Source organism: Bombus impatiens, unplaced genomic scaffold, assembly GCF_000188095.3.
Source record: "Bombus impatiens unplaced genomic scaffold, BIMP_2.2 scf_0197, whole genome shotgun sequence".
Taxonomy (NCBI): domain Eukaryota; kingdom Metazoa; phylum Arthropoda; class Insecta; order Hymenoptera; family Apidae; genus Bombus; species Bombus impatiens.
The window spans coordinates 1,415,004-1,440,259 of NT_176616.1; the positions used below are offsets into that span (position 1 = coordinate 1,415,004).

Consider the following 25,256-nt stretch of genomic DNA (forward strand, 5'->3'; position numbering starts at 1 on the left):
GAATGTTTATAATAATGAAATATTGTATGAAACATGAAATATGTAATATGAAATATGATACGTGACTGTCACTACTCCTTCAAAATATAATTTTACTATATAAGAATGCAGGCATATTATTTATTTTTAGTATCTATTTAATGAACAAACAATAACTTAGATAATTATCTTATCTTGTATGTTACAAAACGTAAGATAAAGAATTTAATTAAAAAAAATTAAAAAGTTATGTTTAAGGTAAGAAAAGACTCAAAACTATGTTTTGTCATTACTTTTATTGATCTGTTGGTTTCTTTGCACACATCCTAACATAAACACATTGGATGCATACACTTACAAGTAACGCTTCTCATTATCTTACACGTAGTAGTCTGGAGTGTGAAATTAAATTACTGTTCACTGAAACTCGATGAACTTCATTGATATCGTTAATATGATCATTTATTATCTACAATGGGCCGAGAATAAGGGCGGGGGGGCGGCCCAAGTCTACGCGTCCCGCCGTCGCCGCAATGGTATTTCGTCGCGCGTCCTTCTCTTGCTCAAATGTATACGCTTATTTTTGTTATTTTCTTCTTTTTTGTTTAGATAATTATTTTTACTACTTTATGTCTCGACCATCGCTTATATAGTCACATGTATCAAACATTTCACATATCCATTCGTTTTTCTTTACGAAAAGGAGTATGAAATATAGAACATGTGAGCTGCAAGAAAATACTGAATCCGGCAATAAATTAAGCGAATTCTCTTCTACAGTCAAGATACATATTCTGCCGAGTTTCATGCAGTTCACAAGATGCTACCAAAAGATCATAGTCTGACTGTTCTCAAATTTCTCGACAGTTCGTGTACTGTTTCAGCCATGAAATAACTTGATCTGTTGTTATGTTGGATGGTGAGGGTAATAAAGATGGTACTTGCAATTGTAGTTGTGAAGGTAATGAGGTGAGGATTGTTATTATGTCTTAAAGGAGATTCTTAATTTCATCATAAAGTACCAACACGAGTGCACCACCTGTACCACGAAGAACGTTGGAGAATGCTCCTTTGAAGAAAGCACCACCACCTTCTGACTTATAGATAGTGGCCCAACAGTGAAGGGTACTCTTGTATAACATATCGGATTTAGCGCGACCAGACTGCATCATCATACGCCTACGTACTGTGTCAAATGGATAAGATACAATACCCGCAACAGTTGTGACAACCTGCAAGAAATATTAGATATTAATAAAAGGATTACAGTTGTATCAAGATTTAAAATAGATATTATTGTCTGGTCTGTACCTGAGCAATACCCCATGAAATAAGGAATGGTGTCTTTTTGGGATCAGGCAGCATACCACGGGCAGTATCATAGAAACCAAAGTAGGCAGCACGATAGATGATGATACCCTGGACGGATACACCGAAGCCACGATAGAGGCCGCCAATACCGTCAGTCTTGAAGATCTTAGTCAGACAGTTACCAAGACCTGAGAATTCACGTTCACCTCCAGCTTTGCCTACATCAGCAGCCAACCTATAAATAATAAGTGTAAGTAATTACCATATATAAAACTTTATCACACAAGTTGTAATTAAGAATTAATCACAATCGAATACCAAAATAATATATAAAAAGTACCTAGTTCTGGCAAAGTCAAGAGGATAGACAAAGCACAGAGATGTAGCACCAGCAGCACCACCAGAGGCCAAATTTCCAACAAAGTAACGCATAAATTGTGTGTTTTTGTCAACACCACCAAGGAAAATTTGCTTGTACTTGTCTTTGAAGGCAAAGTTCAAAGCTTGTGTGGGAAAATATCTGATAACATTGGCAAAGTTACCACGCCAATAACTGAGGAATCCTTGTTCTTTTGGAATGCGCACAAAGCAGTCAATCATACCTGGAATAATATGAATATATATTTACATCATACTTTATTTCAAGAAAGATTATATTTTGCATGAATAATAAGTGACAAGATTAATTACTTTTTTATTTTATTCAAAGTATTAGAATCTTTTCATGAAAATTTTTGAATATCTGAATCATGAAAATATTTGAATGCTAGATTTAGAAATTCTATAAATTTTGTTTTGTCATATATTGTACTGCATGCTGTTATGTAACAGAACATTGTCAGCTATAGATTTTTAATTATTTATAATATTTCATATCTTTAAGTACATAAGATTATCTTTACAATAACTAAGATACATTAACATTGTTGATACGTTAACATTGCAGAAACTTTAAAAATCCGTTTTTTTTTTAATACTAAGCAAAGGAAGATATTCAAGGTCATGAAATCGTATTATTTTAGTATAATTTAAATATCATAAATTTTAATGATAACATATCGCGAATGATTAAATATTATCTACTAAATGTTTATCATAAAACTACAATCTAAGATTATGTATTATTAAAACATTATTATTCGTCAGCAAAATAATTCCACGCTTAAATCTGTGCAATTTGATATATTCGTAATTTTCTTTTTTTCTTAAATAAAATATTACTTATTTTTTCATAATTACATCACATCTTAGATATAGTACAATAAATTACATTCTCGTAAGTATGATTTCAATTGTTCATTATCAAATACATATTAAAAAATCTTTAAAATAAAATTTGAGTATATGCTTTATATTATAAAGGCAGCCATATTGAGCCGCATAGTCATCGATCGGCACTTGCGAATCCCGTACAAAGAGCAATGCCATGCACTGCCATCTGGTACCCAAGTCATTTCACCGAATATCGACCCACTGGTTTGTCAGAAAAGTACGACTTCCTTTTCAATCGATATTGCAAAAGTTATGTAAGACCCGAAACTTTATCTTTGTTACATAAAGTAGAAAATTAAAACTAGATAGTACTACTACTGGCGTACTACTAACATATAGTATGAAATGATATTACATAACAGTAATCTCGATCTTAACCGCCGTGGAGGAACTTGGCGGAAACGCTTGGCAGTTTCAGGATCCCGATATGAGCGAAATGTTCCTGTCACATGTTTTGTATGTTTCGTTGCTGATTTGTGATTCCAGTTACTTGCATGTTATGTATCCTGACACTTTGTCCATTTTATTAATCTCTCATAAGTGATCGAATAAATGTAATTGCCTCCTTAAATAGCTTACCTTTGTAACGCTGGTCTTCAGCAATTTGCTTGGAGATATGCTGTACCTGCAGCAACAGCTTCACACGTTCGATGGGAGCAACCGCCGTTTTCGAGATAGCGGCGGCTACACCACCAGCCAAGAAATCCTTGGCGAATGCCACTGGATCCGCAAGACCAGACATATTGATTCAGACAGTTAGTGTGAAAACGGGTTAACAAAATAAAGAGGAGGAACCACTCCTACGTTTCGGACGCGCGCCGGACGACGAGTGACCGAGACGAGTTCCTCTCGTTGAACGGACCTCTGCTAAGAATAGCTGCGCAGGTCACGTGCAGAGTTCTGCGCAGGTTCAATCTTCTGGCACGGCCGCACCTTGAGACCCTGACACTTCATACACTTCGAATGCGTACTCTGTTCCCGAATTCGTGACCTTTCTTTCGTATCTTGCGACACTACGCCTTTCTTCCCCTTTTTCACGGTCACCATGTGTATATCAATTAAATAGAATGCGTTCACGGTCAGTCATTTCGAAATTAGATGTTTAACCGCGCTTATGACGTATTTCCGGTAAAGAAAATATAGAAATTGTCGCTAGTGTCAAGGTATTCGAAACGCGAAGTAGTTTGGCGGGAATATATTTCTATAAAACGATGAAATATGTATCATATTTTTACGTATTATACCAAGATTTCTTCCGCATTTAACAATAGTGATTAAATGAATACCAAACACGGATATTATAGCAGATTAACAAAAATAATTGATATCAATATTTTTAATATATTTCTACAAATAAAAATTAATTGATGATTGCAACTCAATGTTTAATAAAAAAAAAGAGTATAGTGATATCGTTTTCTTTCTTCATATCTTAATTCACAAAGAATTGTACAAATTATAGGAAGAAATATCGTAGAGAAGTTGTGTGTATATTCGAAATACCCGCCTGATACACCCATCTTTACTGGTTCTCCAGGTACTAACAGGGTATAATTTGCAATTATTTTCCTATTTCAACAAGGAATAACTAATAATAATTTATCTTTACCTTAACTTTAATGTAATCCATTCCTTAATTATCATTTTTATGTAATCACAACATTGCTTAGTTTTGACATAAACATTCTTATAACTATAATATTATTTGCAACAATCGTTAATGATAAAAATTGCTGGAGCGATCTATAAAATCGAAGAAAATTACATTGAAGAGAAAAATAAGAAAACATTATGTCAAGGATAATGACCGATCGAGTTTTGTATTATACAATTTGATGTGACCCTATTCGATTTGAGGCAGGTATTACAGTACAGTTCCGTCATACCGATCGATCGTTATCTCTACACATAGGTAATGGTCATGTATATAATATGAATACATAGATCAAGTTATATCCTCATCAATAAGAACATTTATTATCAACATTTTTTATATTTTCATTTATTAATACAAGCAGAAAATTTTGATAAATACAATTGCGATAAGGTATATGTCTTTGGGGTGGTTTCGAGTTTGCGCTGTTTAAGATACAAGAACGAGATACAAGGTCGATCTTTCATGAAGAAGGAGGTCAACAGGGCGCGACTTGCGTAACCCTGGCGTACGGCCAGTATGTTACGAAGTACAACGCCAGAGTTCAATGGAGTAACTTCAAGTAAAGTATATTTATACACCTTGAAGACACGTACATACGTAGTGGACCTTGTAGAGAATAGACTAATGCTAAAAATGTCCTTTGTCTACATCATGTAAAATTTCACTGCGCGTGCAAGTATTCATAGTGAGAATTAATCATATCAACTGATATCAGCCGAGCATAAACCTATGGATACTGGTACATAAATACTAATACAATAATTTTAATCGTAATACTAGTAATCGACTGTATCTTTTAAATGTTCTTGCACTTCCGTATAAATTTCTGTTTTCGATAACATTAAACATTTAAAGAAATTGTAACTTGTATATAATAATTATCCATTGTGTTTCCAATTGGATGAATAATTGAATGGTAACAAAAAGTGACTGAGGATACTATAAATACATAATATGTAATTGTAATTCATATAATTATAGAGAATTAAGTAAGAGACTATGTAGTATTCGAGAGGTAACATTTTTGTGATAGGACACTTAAAAAATTTCAAGATATATCATCACCTATTTTATATATTTTAAAATATTCGTCTATATTTATGTCTAATTCTATCGTACCACTACTAACTTATCTTCATCGATTTATACAGACATTTCAGTTATAACGGGAAATTCCACATTTACTGAGTTCAGTGATAATATTCGATATACTGTTGTGATTATCTACACAAAAACACATGTAAGCAGAATGACTCGTGTGGCTCATATTATGCATTATAATCAGTAATTTGACGACTGTGTAGATATATATAAATAAAAATTCAAAATTTTCGTCAATGCATCCATATATTATCCATCACAGAGTACTTCCTAACTTGCAGACGATGTTACGTAACTATTATCAAATTGACATATAATACTAAAAAGAAATTAGAATGAATAGAAGAAAAACCATTAGATACATACGTATATGCGTCATTCAATTGCATACATAGAAAGTTAACGATTGCAAGCTCTAACACATTACTATATCGAACTTGCAACGTGGAACTTAAGTGTGTGGATTGGATTAAATAACGACCTTGATGGCGTATGCGGCTGTCTGCACATAGTGTAATAACTGAAGTCATGATGGTCAATGCACCTGAAAGCAGTTCGAAGTGGTTTTATTACTTGATAGAGATCTACAGGATTTAAGGTTTTGTAGCGCGACAATACATATCCCACAAAAGTAAAACACCCAGAGAATCGAAAGCCATATTCTTCGCGCATGCCTAAGATTCTTTCTCTATCAGAAAAGGAAGAACTTTCTTGACTGTCTGTATTTTCTGCACGCGTACACTAACAAACAATTCAGAAATCGGCAGAACGACAACTTTACATTATAATAAACACAGCATTTTAGATGCCGAAATTACCAATGTTACATATTTCCGTAATTAATCAAAATGTCACTTTTGCAGAGGCTTACTATAAAGATTTTATGTTAAAACTTTCAACTTTAATAATGAACGTCTTTATTTCGGTAAGGCTAGGTTTCCTAAATATTGAGTCATGTATAGATAATATACTAACGTATCGTATACTTACGTATCGTCAACATTTGAGAGCAATTAAAATTAAGAAAATTAATTTGCGTTACAAATACCTTAAACGTATATAAGATGATGTAAATAATTTATACGAACAATAATATATTATGTGAATATAAATATAAATTCTGATTAAGGGTAATGCTCAAGACATTTATTGTTTTTGCCTTTCGAATAGGACGTCTATTATTAATTACGTAAAAATAAGTATGATTGATATTTCTAATTGCACAATGTACCGATTATACATATACGATGTACAAAATAAAATTTTGATGTTTCTCTACCCGATCCAAATAAGGCGAGCTAAGCGAATAGTACGACATTTATTTGTCACTGCAGAACTAATAAAATTTTATATTTCTTTAATTTACTGTAGAAGTACGAAAAGTTTCTAAAAAAACTTTTCTCGAGTGACTGATTTGTTAGAATTAATAGCATATTCAAAGTGCTTCATTGCAATGTCAGGGTCATTTTACGCACAGGAAGCTACTAACAATTGACTCTATGGTTTCTGTGGCATTTCATAGTATCCGCCGTTGGTACAGTAGAATAAATCCTATTTAATCCAAACTAAGATCAAACCAAGAGTAATAATAAATAAGTTATTTTACTATATTTTGTAACGTAAAATACAATAAGGTTATCCATGATATACAATTAGAGTATATACCCAAACTTTAAAATTTAGATTATGTAATTAATCTATACTCTGTCTCTAATATATTTAAAAATATTGAAAAGCACGAGTAAACATACATTACACATATTTTATACAGTTCCCAATGAACTTTTTTTTAATTAATAATTAGATCTAACACCCTCTAGTGGAGTATTGCAAAGTATGTTAAATGCAGGAACGTGTGGAATATGAAACTGTGAAGTGACGAATACATACGAATCAAGCCGGACATTTATGAAACGTCAGACTTACAATTAAATTACGATTTTACGGCATTTTACGGTAAATAACATGTTTCTTCTTCGCGATTTTCAATTATGTAGTGGTTGTCTAATAATAATGATAGTGTAAACTTTTGTGCGAAATTTTTGTATTGTTTCATAAATTTATAATGATGTCACTTTCTGTCTCAGGTTATGGCTTCCTGCAATCTCTCAGACTTTTATTACGCTTTAAATAAACAATTTTTATTTTTCACGTATCTCGTAGTATTATTTTATGCAAGTAAAAGAATTAAAATATTTGAATTCCATAATATATTTATGACAATATGTGGAAATAAAAATATGATTGTCTTATTTTTTAATTCCGACTTGTATAAACATTGTTGTTAGAAAGTTCATATATATTAGCGTCGCCAAGTTAATATATGAATGAATGAAATAAACAAAGATATATATATATATATATATATATATATATGTACATACAAACGTGTGTGTATGTGTGTGTATATGTTTATATATCTCATTCTGCTCCTATATCTTTTATTTTTGGAAAAAGTAAATATTAAAAGAAATATCTTACATAACATAACTTTTTTACTGTTTTAGAACGAAAATGCTATGTATTTACAGTATGACATTAGTATGTATTAATGTTGCCTGAAAGCAAGGCATTCATAGACAATATGACAGAAGGTTAGTAAATATAGTATTTATAGCCTATTGTTTTTTAAATTTGAATATATATATATTTTATATTTTAACATGTATCTATCTGATTTATATATTTATCAAGATTATAACGAAATGAATTAATTCATATTTTAGGAGGTGAAACTCAACCAACTCCTGGAAATGAGGCACAACCTGGTATGCTGTCATCTTCTTCATTGATTCTTTATATACATTAAATTTTTCAAATTTTAATGCACTGAAAATGTAGCTATCAAGCTTAATATAATTAAGTTAGTGTTCATTGTGGGCATCTGTTACGTTACAGAATGGGGCTTCATCTATTAGTCTCTACCATCATACAGAATTAATAGTGTTAGAACTGAGAATATTTTTGTAGTAGTAGTTTCTAGACATGATCATACAAAATATTTGTGTTTAAAACAATATATTTTTATACTTCTATTAAATAAATTATAGAATTAGTTAATATATAAATGACTAAACCTGTCATTTTTATCAGAAGCCTCTGAAGCCAGGGCCGTACATGGCGAAGGATTACATGAAGCAGCAGCAGAATCATCTCAAAGTGTACCTGAACCCAATCAAGATTTACTTACTGTTCATGGAGCAACGCAAGGAGAAAGTAGCGATGCTGTTAGCATTCACACTGCCAGTACTTCAGTTTCTGGCAATGGTTAGCACACAACTCATATAACATTGGCTAAAGAAATATAAATAAATATTGAAGTTTATTGGTTTTCTTAGAATCAAGTTCCAGTAGAGTGAGTGCAATAACTGTTGTGTTACCTTGGGGTGCTCAGAAGGAAACAGTGAAATCACAACAAATAGGAGATATGGATTTAAGACCTGGAGAGTTTGTGATGCGTACTTTGTTTGCGGAGTTTACCACTCAAGCAGAAAAAAAAATGGAAGCAGTGATGACAGAACATGTAAGTAATTTTATTATTTAGACAAGGTCTGTTTTTGACAACAAATATATTATAGGAAAAGCCACTTTCAAAAGTTTTACAAAGAGGAGAAGATCCACAATTTGACCAATTGTTATCTGCATTTGGTTCAGTTGCAGAACATTGTTTACCTTCTATTTTACGAGCACTTTTTAATTGGTATGAACGTCAGTTAGTTGATCAAGGTAGTGATCAAAGAAAACCTGCTCCTGGAAAAGAAGATCAGAAAGGAAAAAGGTAAAAACATGTTTTAAATATCAAAATTATGAAAATTGTAAAATAAGTGTTCTATTTCAGCATTATGTATACAATAGTATCAGGAAGCGTAGAGACAGTTGAAAGAAGTGAAGCAGATTTACTTCAGGAACGAAGAGATCTTGCAGTAGAATTTATATTTTGTTTAATGTTAATAGAGGTTTTACGTCAATTACCATTTCACCCTGGTCATGAAGATTTAGTAACTTACATAGAAAATATAGCTTTCAAACATTTCAAATATAGAGAAGGGTAAGAGCATAATACAATACAAATTTTATAAAATATCAGTCAGTTTTATAGAAGGTTACGATTGTGTTACAGAATACAAAATGAGCCAAATGCAGCAAACATTCATATCATTGCTGATCTTTATGCAGAAGTAATAGGAGTTCTTGCACAGTCTCGATTTATGTCAGTTAGGAAACGTTTTATGGTCGAATTGAAAGAATTACGTGCTAAGGAACCAGGACCTCACACTACACAGAGTATTATTTCGTTACTAATGGGAATGAAATTTTTTAGAGTAAAAGTAATTAAAAAGCAAAAGTTGTTTTTAAATATCTTAATTGTATAAGTTTCTGTATATATTCTGCATATATGTATAAAATTGTAGATGGTACCAATAGAAGAATTTGAGGCCTCATTTCAGTTTATGCAAGAGTGTGCACAATATTTTTTGGAAGTAAAAGATAAAGATGTCAAACATGCTTTGGCTGGACTTTTCGTAGAGATACTTGTTCCTGTTGCAGCTGTAAGCTTATAACATTACATCACTAATATCTATATTAAAATTTTAACATGTATAAGTGATATTAATTTTATATTTCAGGCTGTCAAAAATGAAGTTAATGTACCTTGTCTAAAGAATTTTGTAGAAATGTTATATTCTACAACATTAGATATGTGTACAAAGTCAAAACATAGATTGGCCCTTTTTCCTCTTGTAACTTGTTTGTTATGTGTCAGTCAGAAAACATTTTTTTTGCAAAATTGGCATTATTTTCTAGCAATGTGCCTATCGCATTTGAAGAATCGAGATCCTAAGATGTGTCGTGTTGCTTTAGGTGTGTAAATAATTTCTTATATAAGCAGATTTTATATTATAATAAAATAGTCTGAACATTTCTGTTTATTTTTCAGAGGCGTTATATCGTTTACTTTGGGTATACATGATACGTATTAAATGCGAAAGTAATTCAGCTACTCAAAGTAGATTACAAAGTATAGTAAATTCTTTGTTTCCGAAAGGTTCAAAAGCGGTAGTACCACGTGATACCCCACTGAATATTTTTGTAAAAATCATTCAGTTCATTGCACAGGAAAGATTGGATTTTGCAATGCGAGAAATAGTATTTGATTTGTTATCCGTGGGTAGACCAGTGAAGATAATTTTAACTCCTGAACGTATGAGTATTGGACTTCGAGCTTTTTTGGTTGTAGCTGATAGTTTACAACAAAAAGAAGGAGAACCACCTATGCCGCGTACGATGGGAGTATTACCAAGCGGTAATACTATGCGAGTTAAAAAAACATTTCTCAATAAGGTAAGTATGGCAAATGAATTGTGTATATAATTTAAATAATTAACTGCATATTTCTAACAAAGATTTTAATTTTATAAAATTTAGATGTTAACAGAAGATACAGCAAGAAGTATAGGAATGTCTTCGTATTTTCCACACGTTCGACGAGTATTTGTTGATATACTACGTGCTTTAGATGTTCATTATGGCAGACCTCTTATGATGACAAGCACTCAAAATATGAATAAGGAACCAGATGAAATGATTACCGGGGAACGGAAACCTAGGATAGATCTTTTCCGAACTTGCGTTGCTGCAGTTCCTCGATTAATACCTGATGGAATGACTGGTGCTGAATTAGTTGATTTGTTATCCCGTTTAACTGTCCACATGGATGAAGAACTTCGTGGATTAGCATATCAAAGTCTACAAACCTTAGTATTAGATTTTTCCGACTGGAGGCAGGATGTTGTTCTTGGATTTACACAATTTCTTGCTAGAGATGTCCAAGACACTTTTCCGCAACTTGTTGATAACGGTTTGAGAATGCTTTTGCAACTTCTAACGAGTTGGAAAAATGCACTAACAAGTCCTAGCATAAGATCTAAGGAGCAATCAGTGGATAATGCAAGAACTAATACTCGCGTAGATAGTAACATTAAGAAAAGTGAATCAGGACAAAAGATAGAACCTGTTTCTAGCGTTTTTCATCTAGTGGAAGGATTTGCGTTAGTTATGCTTTGCAATTGTCGCCTTTATCCTAGAAGAATAGCAGTTCATATATTACGTGAAGTTAAACATTTATTAAAAACATTAGGTAAGTTCAATTACATCGGGGCATTTTAACATAAAGAAGTCAAACATTGAACAAGCATTTATTTCATTTTAGGAGGCTTAGAAGATGATCAACCTGTGATCGATGTAATAGACGCTTGTTGTCCAATAGTTTTGGAGAAATGCTATCATATGTTACCTCCTGCTGAAAAAGCAGCAGCTGCTTCTACTTCTAACGTTGATCTTCAGTGGATAGCTGAAAGAAGTAGTTGTGTATGGACAGCAGGTGATGATGACAGTGACATAATCATCTTAATTATATTAGCCAAGCATATAATCTCCCTTAATATATAATGTAAAATTACAGGTCTTCATGATGATACTAGTACAAAAAGCTCTTCTTCTTTAAATTTGAATGGAGCAGATCCATGGGGAAGTTGTTTGTTTGCATTTTTAGAGAAAGATAGAGTGCTAACATTGTGTCCCACTGCTGTAGCACATTCGTGGCCTATCGTTTTTACCCGGATAAATTCACTGTTCTCAGTAATTGATCCCACGTAAGACCATACTAAAGTTTGTAAAAAGTTATATGTTTATAATTGTACAAAAGTAAAAGTCTTTATTTTTAATTTTTTAGACCTGTAAATGACAATAGAGCTTCTCTATTAAGAAGTTCAACCGCAGTTCGGAAACCTGTGAATGAGAGAGATATGTACATGCATGTGTGGAAAAATTATCTAACTTTTGGATACAGAGTTGTTCCACCAGTACCAAGCCCTGTTGTACGGTGTGCTAGTCCAGATCTCAGCCTAAGGTAAGTTCGTGCTTAAATATCTCTATAGGAACATTAGTCTCATAACGTACCATTTTATGTTATTATTTAAAATACACTGAAGACATTATATTAAAACATAAAAAGTCAATAAACATTAGTCGTGTAGTCGTCATATAGTCCTAAACTCACATTATTTGCACAAATTAGTGCCAAATTCAAAATCATAAATGATGCAGTTTATAGCTCAATTATTAGAGCTTTAGGCACATATAAAACAATGATTATCAGGTGGAATTAAATTTATTTGGTATTAATTGGTGTGGGGTCATGTCTGCTTATGTCTGTTGTATACCTCGGAAATATTTGATATATCGATGTTTATTTCTCATAAACCATTACAATAATAATTAAAGTGTAGAACTCTGTGAATCATATGATTCTTTATTATAACATGTATATCCTGTTGTGGCACGCACGTGGCATCTATATTCCTAACGTCTGATACGTTGCAAGATTGTCTACTCTCACATGAACTATGCACATTATCACCTCTAGGACTCCATTATCGTATTAGTAACAATAAGGTGTTTTATATAAAATAGAAGAGCACCAATTTCTACCAAGGCGCGCTTTGCACTCGGGAGCGGGATTCAATATTGCACATCTTTTTCTTGAGCGCATATCTCTTCGCTTTAGTTTCCTGTAACATTCTTTACCTCGCATGCCATTCGTCACTGTCTCGCACATGTACATCTGGACCTTAGAGTAGTAGTCTCTGAGCAGTAAATAATGTTTGATACAAGGAGCATTGGTGGTACACTGTATTGCATACTCTAGTGGTCAGCATACGGTGGAGTTTGGTGTGTTGTGCATGAGTAAGGAGTTGAGTCAGAGCCTGGAGAATCTCGGTGGGGCACAGACCCTGCCGGGTCGCTTCTCCGTTCCGTCCATTTCCGGCATCTACACCAGGCATAAGCGGACCAGGTGAGCCTAATTAACCATAGCGAACGACGATGCTTCGAAGTCACCCGGGATTAAACGGTCGTTGGTAATTTGCACAATCTTTTTATGAGACTGTTTTCTTTATTTGCAAGTTTTTTAGCTCTCTGATCAAACTGCTGTTGCTAACACGAATATATATTTTTATTTACTCTTTCTATCTAGCCTTACGACCGTTCCCGATCGCTTTAATCGGAAATTAAACTTGTCAGTCGCGCACGATTTACATGTTTGTAACAGTTCAACTTTAAAAGACTTTAATATATGAAAAATTTGAATATTCTCATAGTTCATCGCCGGATAGTCTATCTGCTGAACGAGGTGATAACAAATCACCTGGTACAAATGCAAGTCCTGCAGCTTTATATAAGTTAACAGTACCTTTATTGAGATGTGAAGTAGTGGATGTTAGAGATGCTGCTGTGCAAGCAATCGGAAAAGTAAATGCCGATGCGTTAAAGTAAGTAAATATATAAATTGTTCAGCATGAAGTATCCTTATTGATGATCATTATTTTCAGAGATTTAATGGAAGAATTAGTTCTTTACATCCGTGAGGCGGTTGATCGTAAACAAGAAAATATGAGACGTAGAAGACGAAGAGATGCATTGAGATTGCAACTAGTGAGAGTATTGGAATTGATTGCTGAATATGGAACGTTCGGTATTTGGTTAGTAATCGATCTCTTTAACATAGTTAATCATCACTATCTCATTCCCTTTATTAAATTTCGTGTATTTTTATAGCCCTGCAGTATTAGATCGAGAAACACAATCGCTTCATCCCACATTTGTCGAGTACATCGATGGCGCCCGTTTATACTTAGAAAACGAAACTGATAAAGAAGCTCCTGCAGTTCGTGATATTAAGTTGCATTTCTGTAATTTCATCAGAAAAATGATCAAGAGCTTTTCATGTAAGTATCTTATTCATAGAAACACATTTACAGTAAACATTTGTAGTAATTCATATTTCTTGTACTTTAGTGGAGACATGTCATACATTATTGAAAAGAGACTTGAGACGGAACTTGTTTATGCTATTCGCTAGTTGGTCAGGTCCTTATGGACGACCGCTTGCTAGTACATCTTCACTTCAGGAAGAAGAAAAGTGTTGTACAGAATTACAACTTTCAGCGTTGCAAGCTATGAGCGGTCTATTATGTTGTGGGTCGTGTTTTAATCCACAATCACTTTCTGAAGAAGGAGCAATACTTTATCAATGGCTAGATTTACTACTGGCAAGCAAGGATGAGAAGGTAAATTTCAGAATATTCACGATTTTTACGTTTGATAAGTTATCTTCAGGGATTTTACACGTTAAAAAAATATTTTAGATCTATGCGCTTGCTCGAGAAACAGTAGTTTTATTGTTGGAATGTAACCCCGATATTGGAACACTTCTCGATTGGGTAGTCGATCGATGTTACACTGGTGCTCCACAAGTAGCTGACGGTTGTTTCCTTGCCTTAGCAACAATTTTTAGTGCAAGGTTAGTGACATATTTATACATTCAAATATTTAGATATCTTAAATTATGAAAAATTTATTTTTAGACATGATATCAAATTATTAGACAGTACAAAAAGATTTGGTCATTTCTTTAGTACATAAATATGACACAAAGTATATTTAATGTTTATAGAGAGTATCCTTGTGATCATTATACAAGCATCATTAATGTTACCCTAATGAGTACGGGTTGTCCTCGTGCTCCTGTTCACGATGCAGCACTCCAACTTCTTCAATTGTTGGATCAAAGATTTTTCGGGAACGTAGGTCCTCTTCCCGCTACAGAACCGGAGACCAGTAAGTTTATAATTGTTCGTTCATTTCAGCCTTCTAACGAAAAGTTAACATTACATTTATATTTGAAATTTTACGTAAAAATATGTTCAAGAACGTAGCTTTAAAAATATTAACTTATATCACTTCTTAGATTATTATAAAGTGCTTTACTCTACATTTAATTCATGAAATTCTTCCCATGGTTCCGTAAATACAATCGCATGTTGACGTGTTGCTCCCGTAGTAGACCGTACAAAATTTGAACCTGAGAATAAATATGATTTTCATAAATCAATGAATGAATTAATATTGTGTATAAAAACAATGGCTATCAACATTGATTTTACGTTATCGATTTCGTATGTACCATTTTGTTTTCCTTGATTCGACACTTGAGTCATAGTCACATTTCTTCTACGGAACCGTTTCAAAAACATGCAGCGTATCGCTCTTCGAAAATTTTGTCCTGTTGCGCAGAACAAGATAAAATTAATTCCAAAGTTGGTATTAAATAATAAATTACAAACTTGTTGCGCCAATTCCACTGATCTGGGTGCGTTGCTTTCCTCCTGAAACTATGTTTTTTACATCCAATATTGATGAAATTACGCTAATACATAGATGCTAATCGTTTCAATTCTTCTTGGTTGTACGTACATGTAAAAAAGCGTGAATTCTGAAAACATACGCAGGTAGATTGAAACAGAGGAAGACGCTAGAGACAACGAGCAACATTTTGGTGATCTTGGTCTGCGCCAAATTGTTCCGGAAACTTTGACCGTATGGTTGTCTCTCTTTCACGATACGCGGTTCGTTGGTTAGAGATTTTCTAATTTTAATATGTCTATAAATAGCTCGTGCAATCAGCACGTTCAGGATAATGATCACCGTGAACGGTATAGCAAACGTTAATACCGTGTCAATCACGTTGTAAACAATAGCCCAAGATTCCAGTCCTTCCGCCAAATGGCACTCGGTTACGTTTCCTTTTTCATTAGACTCTAATCGCGGCGCTGAAAACCATAAAACCGGACTACACAGTATAAGTCCCAATATGGTCAATATAGCGACTGCCAATTTTGCTCTAGCCACTGTACACATTGACTGACGATACAGTGGATATTCCACGGCAATAAACCTCTCGATGGTGAATGCCACCACGAGCCAAATGCTCATGAAACTGCAAAGAGTCGTTAAATAGATGAAAAATTGGCAGAAACCTGGCTTATTGAACAGACCAACCTCTACCATATTTAGCCAAACCACGAAAACGGATACCAGAAAACCGGTATCGCTTATGGCTAATGCACCGAGGTAAATGCTCGAGGAATACTGGCAGAGTTTCGTTCCAAAAAACACGATTACCGAAAGGCAATTCCCCAGTGAACCAAAGTAGACTAGAATCGGGGTGTAATATAATTGGACGCTACGTAATATGTTTTCCGTTACGTCGAGCTCCACGAGGTCTCTTTGCACGTGTACCATTTTCGCAAGATGATTTTAAGCAAGGGAGAGTGATCGATCTTGATCGTATGCAGGATGCGTTCGCAATGACGCCTGACGCTCGAAAATATTTTTATGTTTTCGTTTTTCATCAATTGACACCCCACAGATGCGAATACATTTTCGCGTGATTTATATTTTCCACGTGCAGCATATTGGACTTGATATTTTTCTAATCGTCTTTTAGAAGAATATTTAGTAATACTGTTTTAAATAAAGAAATAACGCGATAATAATTGTTTGGAAATTTCATTTGGAAGAAAATCACTGAATTTTCTAAAATTAATTTTTTATGAATCAGGATTGTAGCGCTGAGTATTCTCTTATATTTTATCATTATCGTAAAATAGTGGTCCTCTTAGTTGCTTCGTAGCACCAACATGTTTTTAATTCATCAAAGAGATTCGACGATTTTTTCAGTTGTTATGCTTTTCCAGTCTTTGATTTAAGTAGATGAATTCTTTCTTAGCTTTTTGAAGCAATCTATTCGATTCCATATCGCGAATAGAAACGTACGGTATTTGTTTAACGTTCTACGAAAAACTGTATTGGAGTGTTGCCAAATTCTCTTGACGTCTTCAAAGGTTCACGAAGAAGTGCATGTCACTCGCGTAGGATTTGCTATAATTTCAAGTTAGAAAATTCAGCGCAAGTTTAAATTACCATTCATTAAACAAAATATTCAATTTTCAGCATTAAAACTTCTCACACAAGTTATGGTAAATAGAACTGAATGATACCGAAACGTTTCAATCGTTTGAACTAACATATTTTATTTTATTTTATTTTACCTTATTTTACAGCACAATTTTTGCTTTAATTAATTGAATGATTTTTCAACTATACTGCAGTGAAAAGTGCGCGCACAGTTTATTTGTTTATAATTTTAATAAGTTATATTCATTGTTATTATGTTCAGTTTCAAGAAAACTTATGAATAGGAACACTATCTTAAATGCTTCTTTTTATTTTTATAGCTTTTTTGCACGTATTATTGGTACTAAAAATGTTTATCGATGACAGATGCTTTGAGGAATTGTTTATTTAAAAAAAGACTTTTCTGGATAACGGACGGGAAAGTTAAGTAGTATACATCGAGATGCCAGCTCGACTATTTCTGCATGGTGCATCGGCAACCGTTCCTGATAAAGTCCAATCCAGCTTCTGCGCACCAAACCGATATATGAACTCTTACATGTTACGTGGAACACTTTGCAAAAAGATAACATATTTATTATCAAATGCAAGTCATATGATATTAGATATTATATAACTTCTATCGACACTATCGTTAAAAAATGTTACTCTATTTGCTAATTATAATACGTGTAGATTTACACTTATCTTCCTGCAATTATAATATAATTTAATATATAACATAATATAATATAATAGATAATGTAATTATAATATAATATTTGAATTTCTAAATTGTATTGATTCTCTAAGGGATACTTTTTTCTAAATATGATTGAAAAGCTAGCGTTTTTCCTTCGCGTCCTTCAATTAATCAGTTTTAATATTCAAAAAGATTCCACATTGTTTTGAAATATGTGGTTTTAAAGATTGTGGAATATATCTCATATGTATCTTTTATTCTCATAAAGTTTAAAATTGGCTCCTCTTATTGGTTTCATTAAAAGCATCTCTTAGTTTTATTCGCTTCCTTAACGCAATAAAACTGTATTGAACATTAATTATACGCTTCCCCATCAATTTCAGAGTTATTTTGACGCGAAGCGCTGTCCTTAATAATTCCACCGGTACTTGCTTTAGGTCAGGATGATCCTGTTGGCGGCTCATCAACTACAGCTACTTCTGCACCAGGACAACAAAGTAATCCCATCGGCGGAATGTCCTCGAACGGTACAATTAGGGGTGGCACTCTTGATGTACTTCTATCGACTACATATTGTCGCAATCAAATGTATCTTTCTCGTCAACTTGCTCAACTTCATCCGGAGCTGACGATGCCAATGTTCAGCGGTAAGTTTCTCTTTCATTGTAACAAAAATGATTTTACAGCTTTACTTTAACAAAAAATTCATTTCAGAAGAAAATATTGACTATGAATATACAGTTTAAAAAGAACCATCATGCTGTTTATATTCTTTTGGAATAATTTGTTATTTCAATTAGCGGTTTAATCAGCTGCCAGACTAAGTCTTTTAATATTCATTTTCAATTGTTATTATAAGATATGAGAAAGAGAAACGAGATTACTATATCTTTATCCATCATAATTTGTATCATTTATATCCTACATTATAGTTATGTTGATTGCCCTGTGTAACAGATACTCGTATTTTATATAAACTTATTGATACAAATTGGATGATGCATCGATATGATATTATTTATAGCCTTTATTTTCGCAATTATTTCTCTTATTTTTCGTATCAGTGTGAATTTGTAAGTTTAATATTTTTTCATTATTTACGAAATAACGATTGGTACAAGATGATGATTGTTATTGATCATTGCAATATAATTTTTAGGATCTACATTTATCATAATAATAAACAAAATGCATTCGTTTCTGTTTCTCAGTGTTTATTGTGTACAACATTTTAGGCAGAAGTCCATTAGACAGCTCAAGCCTTCTACTAGCGGACAGCTAGAAATAATTCATCCATTTATAACTCAGCCTAATACCTCTTTCTCTAGTTTACTTTGTATATTTGTACAGAAAATATACGTTGTCTTACTGGTTTTGATTAGTATTTCCAATGAACAATGATACATGATATTATCAAAATGAATTTCGAACGATACTTTACACGTTCAAATGTAATCTGTCTTTTGTTTGAGGTGTGTGCGTGTCCGTGTTAATTGTAGATGATGGCTGTAAGATGACACTAATGGGGTACTGCTATTTTTCTTCCAAATTTAGATGCGTGGAAGAAAAATCGGACTCCGGGTCGCCGGATTCGAACCCGGGTTCCGAACGTTCGTAACTTAAGGCGCTAACCACTGCGCTGCCATCGTCCGATCCTAGTTAGTGTCGAGTGGTGGTATTTGTTGTTGAGTGCTGCCACATGTTTGATCACGTTTTCTGTATATACATATATACTTAATAAAAAGCAAAAACAGAAATGCTTTCTTTCTGCACTTCACTTGGCAACATACTTATCAAATAATGCATTGAAGTAATTGTTAAGGACATTTACATTACGAATTTAATACATGGTTCTTTCAACAGTGTACTTTAATTATGCGTTAATTAAACGTAATTATATGTTATTATACGTTAATTAAAAATGCAATAATCAATATTTCAATCCATTCAGTAAAAAAAGATGAGTAATTTTCACAAAAATAGTCTTGAAACAGACATAAATACCGTACTACGAATTAAATCAATCAATATCTTATTAAAAGAACTGGTTAACAAATGTATAAGACTAATGTTGTATTATATATTATTTGCAGAAATTACACACAGGTTTCAAACAGCTAGAAGAGAAGTTCGGCAACTGTTACTGCAATATTTGTTGCCCTGGTTACACAACATGGAATTAGTGGACCCAAATGTACCACCACCCTCCAATCCATTGAGTTATTATCAGGTAAAGTTTATAGATTATTTATTAAATAATCTTCCTATTATTTACCATTGATTTAAAATTAATCTTGTAGCAACTTAATCAAAGCTTTAAGTGGAATGGTAACAAAGCCGCGATGAATGTTATTGGTATGCATCTTATCATATATGGAAAAGAGTTTAATTTTTTAATTGTTAAAAAATATTTGGAGGCCCCGGGCATCAATCCCGGTACCTCTCGCATGCTAAGCGAGCGCTCTACCACCTGAACTACCTTCCCTTTAATCCGGTTTATTTCAAGTATTATTTTGGAACAGCAGTGTGATCCAATTTAGTGAAAGGATCGAAAACAAGATTTTGGAGGCGCCGAGCATATATCCCGGTACCTCTCGCATGCTAAACGAATGCTCTACCATCTGAGCTGCGCCCCTTTTGATTACCTTCCTTGAGAAATTAATTTTTATATCGAAAATAAGAGATTCCTAGACAAGTTAGAATTCAGTAGTATAACATAGGAGATGTCAGACGTCAGCTACGGTACTCGGCTGACTGCCATTTGCTACTCCTATACTACTTACATGCTATTCAGATATTATTGGCGACTAGTTCAATTGGTTTGAAATTCTGTGCGCAATGCACTTTATGCAATTTATATTCAACAAAAATTGTTTATGAACAATTTAAATATCATTTGTATATAATTGTAATAGAATTCATAGGAAGTTCGCGGTATTATACACGAAAGAAACATTTTTGATTTTATAGATGTTTAGAGAAAAAAACGTTATTACACATATATTTACAGAAGGCCATTTTGTGAACAGTTACGAATAACCATAATGATTACTATCGAAATTTAATACTAATGGGATATCTGCTGGCAAAATATTCAGGATTTATAATTAACAGATACTTCTGCAAATTTTCTACTTTACAAAGATTAAATTAAAACCTTTATAGTCAAAAAATTCTTGGAGGCGCCGGGCATCGATCCCGGTACCTCTCGCATGCTAAGCGAGCGCTCTACCATCTGAGCTACGCCCCCTTCACTGTTGATAATTTTCTGTATCAGTTTGCAATATCAGAGTGCTCCAATTTTGATAAAAGGATCAAAAGTGAAGTCTGGAGGCGCCAGACATCGATCCCGGTACCTCCGGATGCAAAGCGAGCGCTCTACCACCTGATTTTTTTTTTTTTTTTATAATGTTTATTGTTCAAGATGAGTATTACATGTGTATGTTATTCACAATAAACAATGAATTTCGGTTGTGGGGTGGTTTAGGCAAAAGTACCGATACGTGACGGTACAACATAGCCATACAATATTACATAGCCATACAATATTGCTCTACCATCTGAGCTACGCCCCCTTTGATCTCATTCCTTGAAATTGTCATTGTAGATTTATAATGTAGTCCAATTTTGGTGAAAGGAGCAAAAATGAATTTTGGAGGCGCCGGGTATCGATCCCGGTACCTCTCGCATGCTAAGCGAGCGCTCTACCATCTGAGCTACGCCCCCTTCGATGTTATTAATTTTCTTTATAATTTTGCAATATCAAAGTGTTCCAATTCTGGTAAAAGGATCAAAGGTGAAGTCTGGAGGCACCGGGTTTGGATCCCGATACCTCTCGCATGCAAAGCGAGCTCTCCACCGTATGCCTCCTCCCCCTTTTAGTTTAGTTTAGTTTAGTTTTCTTCCTTTATTATTTTGTAGTATTAGTGTGATCCAGTTTTTATAAAATAAAAAAAAATGAAATTCCTGGAGGCGCCGGGTATCGATCCCGGTACCTCTCGCATGCTAAGCGAGCGCTCTACCATCTGAGCTACGCCCCCTTCGATGTTATTAATTTTCTTCATCAGTTTGCAGTATCAGAGTACTCCAATTTTGATAAAAGGAGCAAAAATTTAGTTTTGGAGGCGCCGGGTATCGATCCCGGTACCTCTCGCATGCTAAGCGAGCGCTCTACCATCTGAGCTACGCCCCCTTCGATGTTATTAATTTTCTTCATCAGTTTGCAGTATCAGAGTACTCCAATTTTGATAAAAGGAGCAAAAATTTAGTTTTGGAGGCGCCGGGTATCGATCCCGGTACCTCTCGCATGCTAAGCGAGCGCTCTACCATCTGAGCTACGCCCCCTTCGATGTTATTAATTTTCTTTATCAGTTTGCAGTATCAGAGTGCTCCAATTTCGATAAAAGGAGCAAAAATGAATTTTGGAGGCGCCGGGCATCGATCCCGGTACCTCTCGCATGCAAAGCGAGCGCTCTACCATCTGAGCTACGCCCCCTTTAGTCTGATGCCTTTAAATTGTCATTGTAGATTTATAATGTAGCCCAGTTTTGGTGAAAGGAGCAAAAATGTTTTTTGGAGGCGCCGGGTATCGATCCCGGTACCTCTCGCATGCTAAGCGAGCGCTCTACCATCTGAGCTACGCCCCCTTCGATGTTATTAATTTTCTCTATCAGTTTGCAGTATCAGAGTACTCCAATTTTGATAAAAGGAGCAAAAATTTAGTTTTGGAGGCGCCGGGTATCGATCCCGGTACCTCTCGCATGCTAAGCGAGCGCTCTACCATCTGAGCTACGCCCCCTTCGATGTTATTAATTTTCTCTATCAGTTTGCAGTATCAGAGTGCTCCAATTTCGATAAAAGAAGCAAAAATGAATTTTGGAGGCGCCGGGCATCGATCCCGGTACCTCTCGCATGCAAAGCGAGCGCTCTACCATCTGAGCTACGCCCCCTTTAGTCTGATGCCTTTAAATTGTCATTGTAGATTTATAATGTAGTCCAGTTTTGGTGAAAGGAGCAAAAATGAATTTTGGAGGCGCCGGGTATCGATCCCGGTACCTCTCGCATGCTAAGCGAGCGCTCTACCATCTGAGCTACGCCCCCTTCGATGTTATTAATTTTCTTCATCAGTTTGCAGTATCAGAGTACTCCAATTTTGATAAAAGGAGCAAAAATTTAGTTTTGGAGGCGCCGGGTATCGATCCCGGTACCTCTCGCATGCTAAGCGAGCGCTCTACCATCTGAGCTACGCCCCCTTCGATGTTATTAATTTTCTCTATAATTTTGCAATATCAAAGTGTTCCAATTCTGGTAAAAGGATCAAAGGTGAAGTCTGGAGGCACCGGGTTTGGATCCCGATACCTCTCGCATGCAAAGCGAGCTCTCCACCGTATGCCTCCTCCCCCTTTTAGTTTAGTTTAGTTTAGTTTTCTTCCTTTATTATTTTGTAGTATTAGTGTGATCCAGTTTTTATAAAATAAAAAAAAATGAAATTCCTGGAGGCGCCGGGTATCGATCCCGGTACCTCTCGCATGCAAAGCGAGCGCTCTACCGTCTGAGCTACGCCCCCCTTTGGTCTTACTTTTTTTACTAATACTCTTATTGACCAATATATTTTTTAAATGATTGATGAAGCTTTTTTTGTTAATATGCAATTGTTTGTTACATATTTATATTATTAATGCTAATTTAAAGTATGTAAATAGTAAAAATTTTCGTTTGTCTAGTACTATGCAACTGATATGTCCCGTGGCGGAGCACGCAGAGAGGGTTGGGGTAGCGCGGAAGCAACGGAGATGGTTTTGAACAATTTATTCTATATAACTGCAAAGGTATCGTATATGAAAAAAAATTACGGCTAATTGCATAACAACAGAAATTTTATTATATAGTTTTCTGATGAGCATCCTAAAGAGACGGAGGAACTTTGGGCAACTCTATGTGGTTGTTGGCCTAACAATTTAAAAGTAATCATTCGTTACTTAATCATCGTCTCAGGAATGGCGCCACAAGAACTGCTTCCATACGTATGTCATTGTTTAATCAGAAAACTCATTACTTTCATCTAAGTCATTAAATCATTAATTCTATATTTTAGGCGAAGCGTGTTGTCTTGTATTTAGCAAGAGCCCGGCCAGATCGCTTAGTTGACGAGATGATGACTGAATTGCAAACAGTCGAGACATTAAATTGTTTAATCGAAAGAACCGAAACTCCACCTTTCTATAGATTAACTAGCATGAGAAAAGCTTCTTCTCACAGCGATGCTCCAGTTGCTGATCCTGGAAATCCTCCGCGTGATTTAGGTGTTGAAAAAGGTACCATTCATACTAAAAGGCACTCGGGCGAAGATCCCGTTAAAACCGGGTAAGTATTATATCAGGCATAATAGTTCGTAATATATTTTTATTAATTTACTTATTTCATATATTTAATTTATATATTCTATTCTATAGTTCCAAATCTGATACTGCGTTGCGGGCACTCGCTGGATTTCAAACCCCAAGGGCGGAAAAGACACGGACTGCGAGCGGTCCGCCAGTTCTTCCGGATGATTTGTCCACTCCTACAACGGAAGCCGAAGTACATTAACTTCCTTATTGACTTTATACTTCAATTTACTTTGCAACTGTCTTTTACTCGATATTTTGTGTTTGATTGTAGTTGACTACAGACGAATCTTGTTACGGCACACGGAACGGACCCGTGGGAGTAAATGGAAAAATTTCCTGCGGTGGAGAAAAGTTTGATATTCCACAGCCACATCCTTTACCAATGCCTGAATATGGTGGATACTTTGCTCCTTTGACGGAATACCTACCAGATAGTTCGCAACCTATAAGTGGATTCCATAGGTAAGGATAGTTATATATAGTTCTATTTAATTTGTACACTAGGGTGACTTTTATATATAGATTCTTATTTTTGAAAATAAATAATCATCCTGTAGCATATTCAAAACATCCTCATTGCAATGTCTATTACGATTATGAATTTCAGGTGCAACATTGCCGTTATGCTGCTGACTGACGTCGTTGTCGATGGCATACAGCTTGACTGGGCTATCCATGTTCCTTTAATGTTACATATAGTTTTCCTTGGCTTGGATCATTCAAGACCTCTCGTAAGGGATCACTGTCGTTGTCTTTTGTTAAATTTGTTGGTTGTCCTCGGGGATCATCGAGATCATCTCGGCGTAGCACGGGTACTATTGGCATCAAAAACTGAACAATTGGGCTTAGGTCTCTCTACTCCAGCTTTACCAATACTCGAACACAACTTCACTGAGGTTGATCCAGAATTTGACAGTTATCTGTACGGTCCACCTCCAGCACCACCTTCTACAACACCTCCTCCATCATCTTCACCACCTCCACCGTCATCTTCTCCTCCTCCTCCACCTCCGCCTCCACCGCCGCCGCCCCCACCGCCTCTTCCACC

General features: G+C 34.7%; 3 protein-coding genes, 1 long non-coding RNA gene and 12 other non-coding genes across 17 annotated transcripts in view; 2 read left to right on the forward strand and 14 right to left on the reverse strand.

The window, feature by feature from the left end:
- Positions 1 to 256: 256 nt before the first annotated feature.
- On the reverse strand, positions 257 to 3,463 carry LOC100744408 (ADP,ATP carrier protein 2). The gene is made up of 4 exons (XM_012382893.2): positions 3,142 to 3,463; positions 1,631 to 1,892; positions 1,291 to 1,525; positions 257 to 1,211 (listed from the first exon to the last, which is right to left on the reverse strand). The coding sequence occupies exons 1-4, from the start codon at positions 3,302 to 3,304 to the stop codon at positions 969 to 971; spliced, it is 903 nt and encodes a 300-aa protein (XP_012238316.1). The 5' UTR covers positions 3,305 to 3,463; the 3' UTR covers positions 257 to 968.
- Positions 3,464 to 3,956: 493 nt separating this feature from the next.
- Positions 3,957 to 5,652, forward strand: LOC117151401. Its single transcript, XR_004461297.1, has 2 exons — positions 3,957 to 4,958; positions 5,371 to 5,652. It is a non-coding gene; the product is annotated as an uncharacterized LOC117151401 (long non-coding RNA).
- A 1,521-nt stretch (positions 5,653 to 7,173) lies between these two features.
- Positions 7,174 to 25,256, forward strand: part of LOC100744765 (protein furry) — a 24,866-nt gene continuing 6,783 nt past the window's right edge. Inside the window, exons 1-30 of the mRNA XM_033319636.1 lie at positions 7,174 to 7,276; positions 7,828 to 7,914; positions 8,047 to 8,088; positions 8,414 to 8,587; positions 8,659 to 8,843; positions 8,899 to 9,098; positions 9,159 to 9,368; positions 9,441 to 9,648; positions 9,733 to 9,870; positions 9,949 to 10,183; positions 10,260 to 10,663; positions 10,748 to 11,459; positions 11,532 to 11,702; positions 11,784 to 11,973; positions 12,054 to 12,230; positions 13,029 to 13,175; positions 13,480 to 13,650; positions 13,711 to 13,860; positions 13,937 to 14,106; positions 14,177 to 14,448; positions 14,527 to 14,681; positions 14,835 to 14,998; positions 18,257 to 18,466; positions 19,913 to 20,049; positions 23,543 to 23,647; positions 23,708 to 23,842; positions 23,914 to 24,182; positions 24,272 to 24,398; positions 24,480 to 24,670; positions 24,816 to 25,230. Coding sequence (XP_033175527.1) covers positions 7,872 to 7,914; positions 8,047 to 8,088; positions 8,414 to 8,587; positions 8,659 to 8,843; positions 8,899 to 9,098; positions 9,159 to 9,368; positions 9,441 to 9,648; positions 9,733 to 9,870; positions 9,949 to 10,183; positions 10,260 to 10,663; positions 10,748 to 11,459; positions 11,532 to 11,702; positions 11,784 to 11,973; positions 12,054 to 12,230; positions 13,029 to 13,175; positions 13,480 to 13,650; positions 13,711 to 13,860; positions 13,937 to 14,106; positions 14,177 to 14,448; positions 14,527 to 14,681; positions 14,835 to 14,998; positions 18,257 to 18,466; positions 19,913 to 20,049; positions 23,543 to 23,647; positions 23,708 to 23,842; positions 23,914 to 24,182; positions 24,272 to 24,398; positions 24,480 to 24,670; positions 24,816 to 25,230 — 5,907 coding nt within the window. The 5' untranslated portion in view covers positions 7,174 to 7,276; positions 7,828 to 7,871. The remainder of the gene's footprint in view (positions 7,277 to 7,827; positions 7,915 to 8,046; positions 8,089 to 8,413; positions 8,588 to 8,658; positions 8,844 to 8,898; positions 9,099 to 9,158; positions 9,369 to 9,440; positions 9,649 to 9,732; positions 9,871 to 9,948; positions 10,184 to 10,259; positions 10,664 to 10,747; positions 11,460 to 11,531; positions 11,703 to 11,783; positions 11,974 to 12,053; positions 12,231 to 13,028; positions 13,176 to 13,479; positions 13,651 to 13,710; positions 13,861 to 13,936; positions 14,107 to 14,176; positions 14,449 to 14,526; positions 14,682 to 14,834; positions 14,999 to 18,256; positions 18,467 to 19,912; positions 20,050 to 23,542; positions 23,648 to 23,707; positions 23,843 to 23,913; positions 24,183 to 24,271; positions 24,399 to 24,479; positions 24,671 to 24,815; positions 25,231 to 25,256) is intronic.
- On the reverse strand, positions 14,716 to 17,825 carry LOC100744888 (neuropeptides capa receptor-like). Of its 2 annotated transcripts, none has more exons than XM_012382897.3 (4): positions 15,635 to 17,825; positions 15,345 to 15,552; positions 15,154 to 15,242; positions 14,716 to 15,028 (listed from the first exon to the last, which is right to left on the reverse strand). In XM_012382897.3, exons 1-4 carry the CDS (start codon positions 16,460 to 16,462, stop codon positions 15,005 to 15,007), a joined length of 1,149 nt encoding a protein of 382 aa, XP_012238320.1. In that variant the 5' UTR covers positions 16,463 to 17,825; the 3' UTR covers positions 14,716 to 15,004. The 2 variants fall into 2 exon arrangements, with proteins under 2 accessions (XP_012238320.1, XP_003487773.1); XM_003487725.4 differs by having other exon boundaries at positions 14,969 to 15,031; positions 15,635 to 17,703.
- On the reverse strand, positions 20,997 to 21,069 carry TRNAA-AGC. The gene has a single exon. It is a non-coding gene; the product is annotated as a tRNA-Ala (tRNA).
- TRNAA-AGC lies at positions 21,473 to 21,545 on the reverse strand. Its single transcript has one exon. It is a non-coding gene; the product is annotated as a tRNA-Ala (tRNA).
- TRNAA-AGC lies at positions 21,787 to 21,859 on the reverse strand. The gene has a single exon. It is a non-coding gene; the product is annotated as a tRNA-Ala (tRNA).
- Positions 21,939 to 22,011, reverse strand: TRNAA-AGC. The gene has a single exon. It is a non-coding gene; the product is annotated as a tRNA-Ala (tRNA).
- On the reverse strand, positions 22,091 to 22,163 carry TRNAA-AGC. Its single transcript has one exon. It is a non-coding gene; the product is annotated as a tRNA-Ala (tRNA).
- Positions 22,242 to 22,314, reverse strand: TRNAA-UGC. The gene has a single exon. It is a non-coding gene; the product is annotated as a tRNA-Ala (tRNA).
- Positions 22,393 to 22,465, reverse strand: TRNAA-AGC. The gene has a single exon. It is a non-coding gene; the product is annotated as a tRNA-Ala (tRNA).
- On the reverse strand, positions 22,545 to 22,617 carry TRNAA-AGC. Its single transcript has one exon. It is a non-coding gene; the product is annotated as a tRNA-Ala (tRNA).
- On the reverse strand, positions 22,696 to 22,768 carry TRNAA-UGC. The gene has a single exon. It is a non-coding gene; the product is annotated as a tRNA-Ala (tRNA).
- TRNAA-AGC lies at positions 22,847 to 22,919 on the reverse strand. The gene has a single exon. It is a non-coding gene; the product is annotated as a tRNA-Ala (tRNA).
- TRNAA-AGC lies at positions 22,999 to 23,071 on the reverse strand. The gene has a single exon. It is a non-coding gene; the product is annotated as a tRNA-Ala (tRNA).
- TRNAA-UGC lies at positions 23,313 to 23,385 on the reverse strand. The gene has a single exon. It is a non-coding gene; the product is annotated as a tRNA-Ala (tRNA).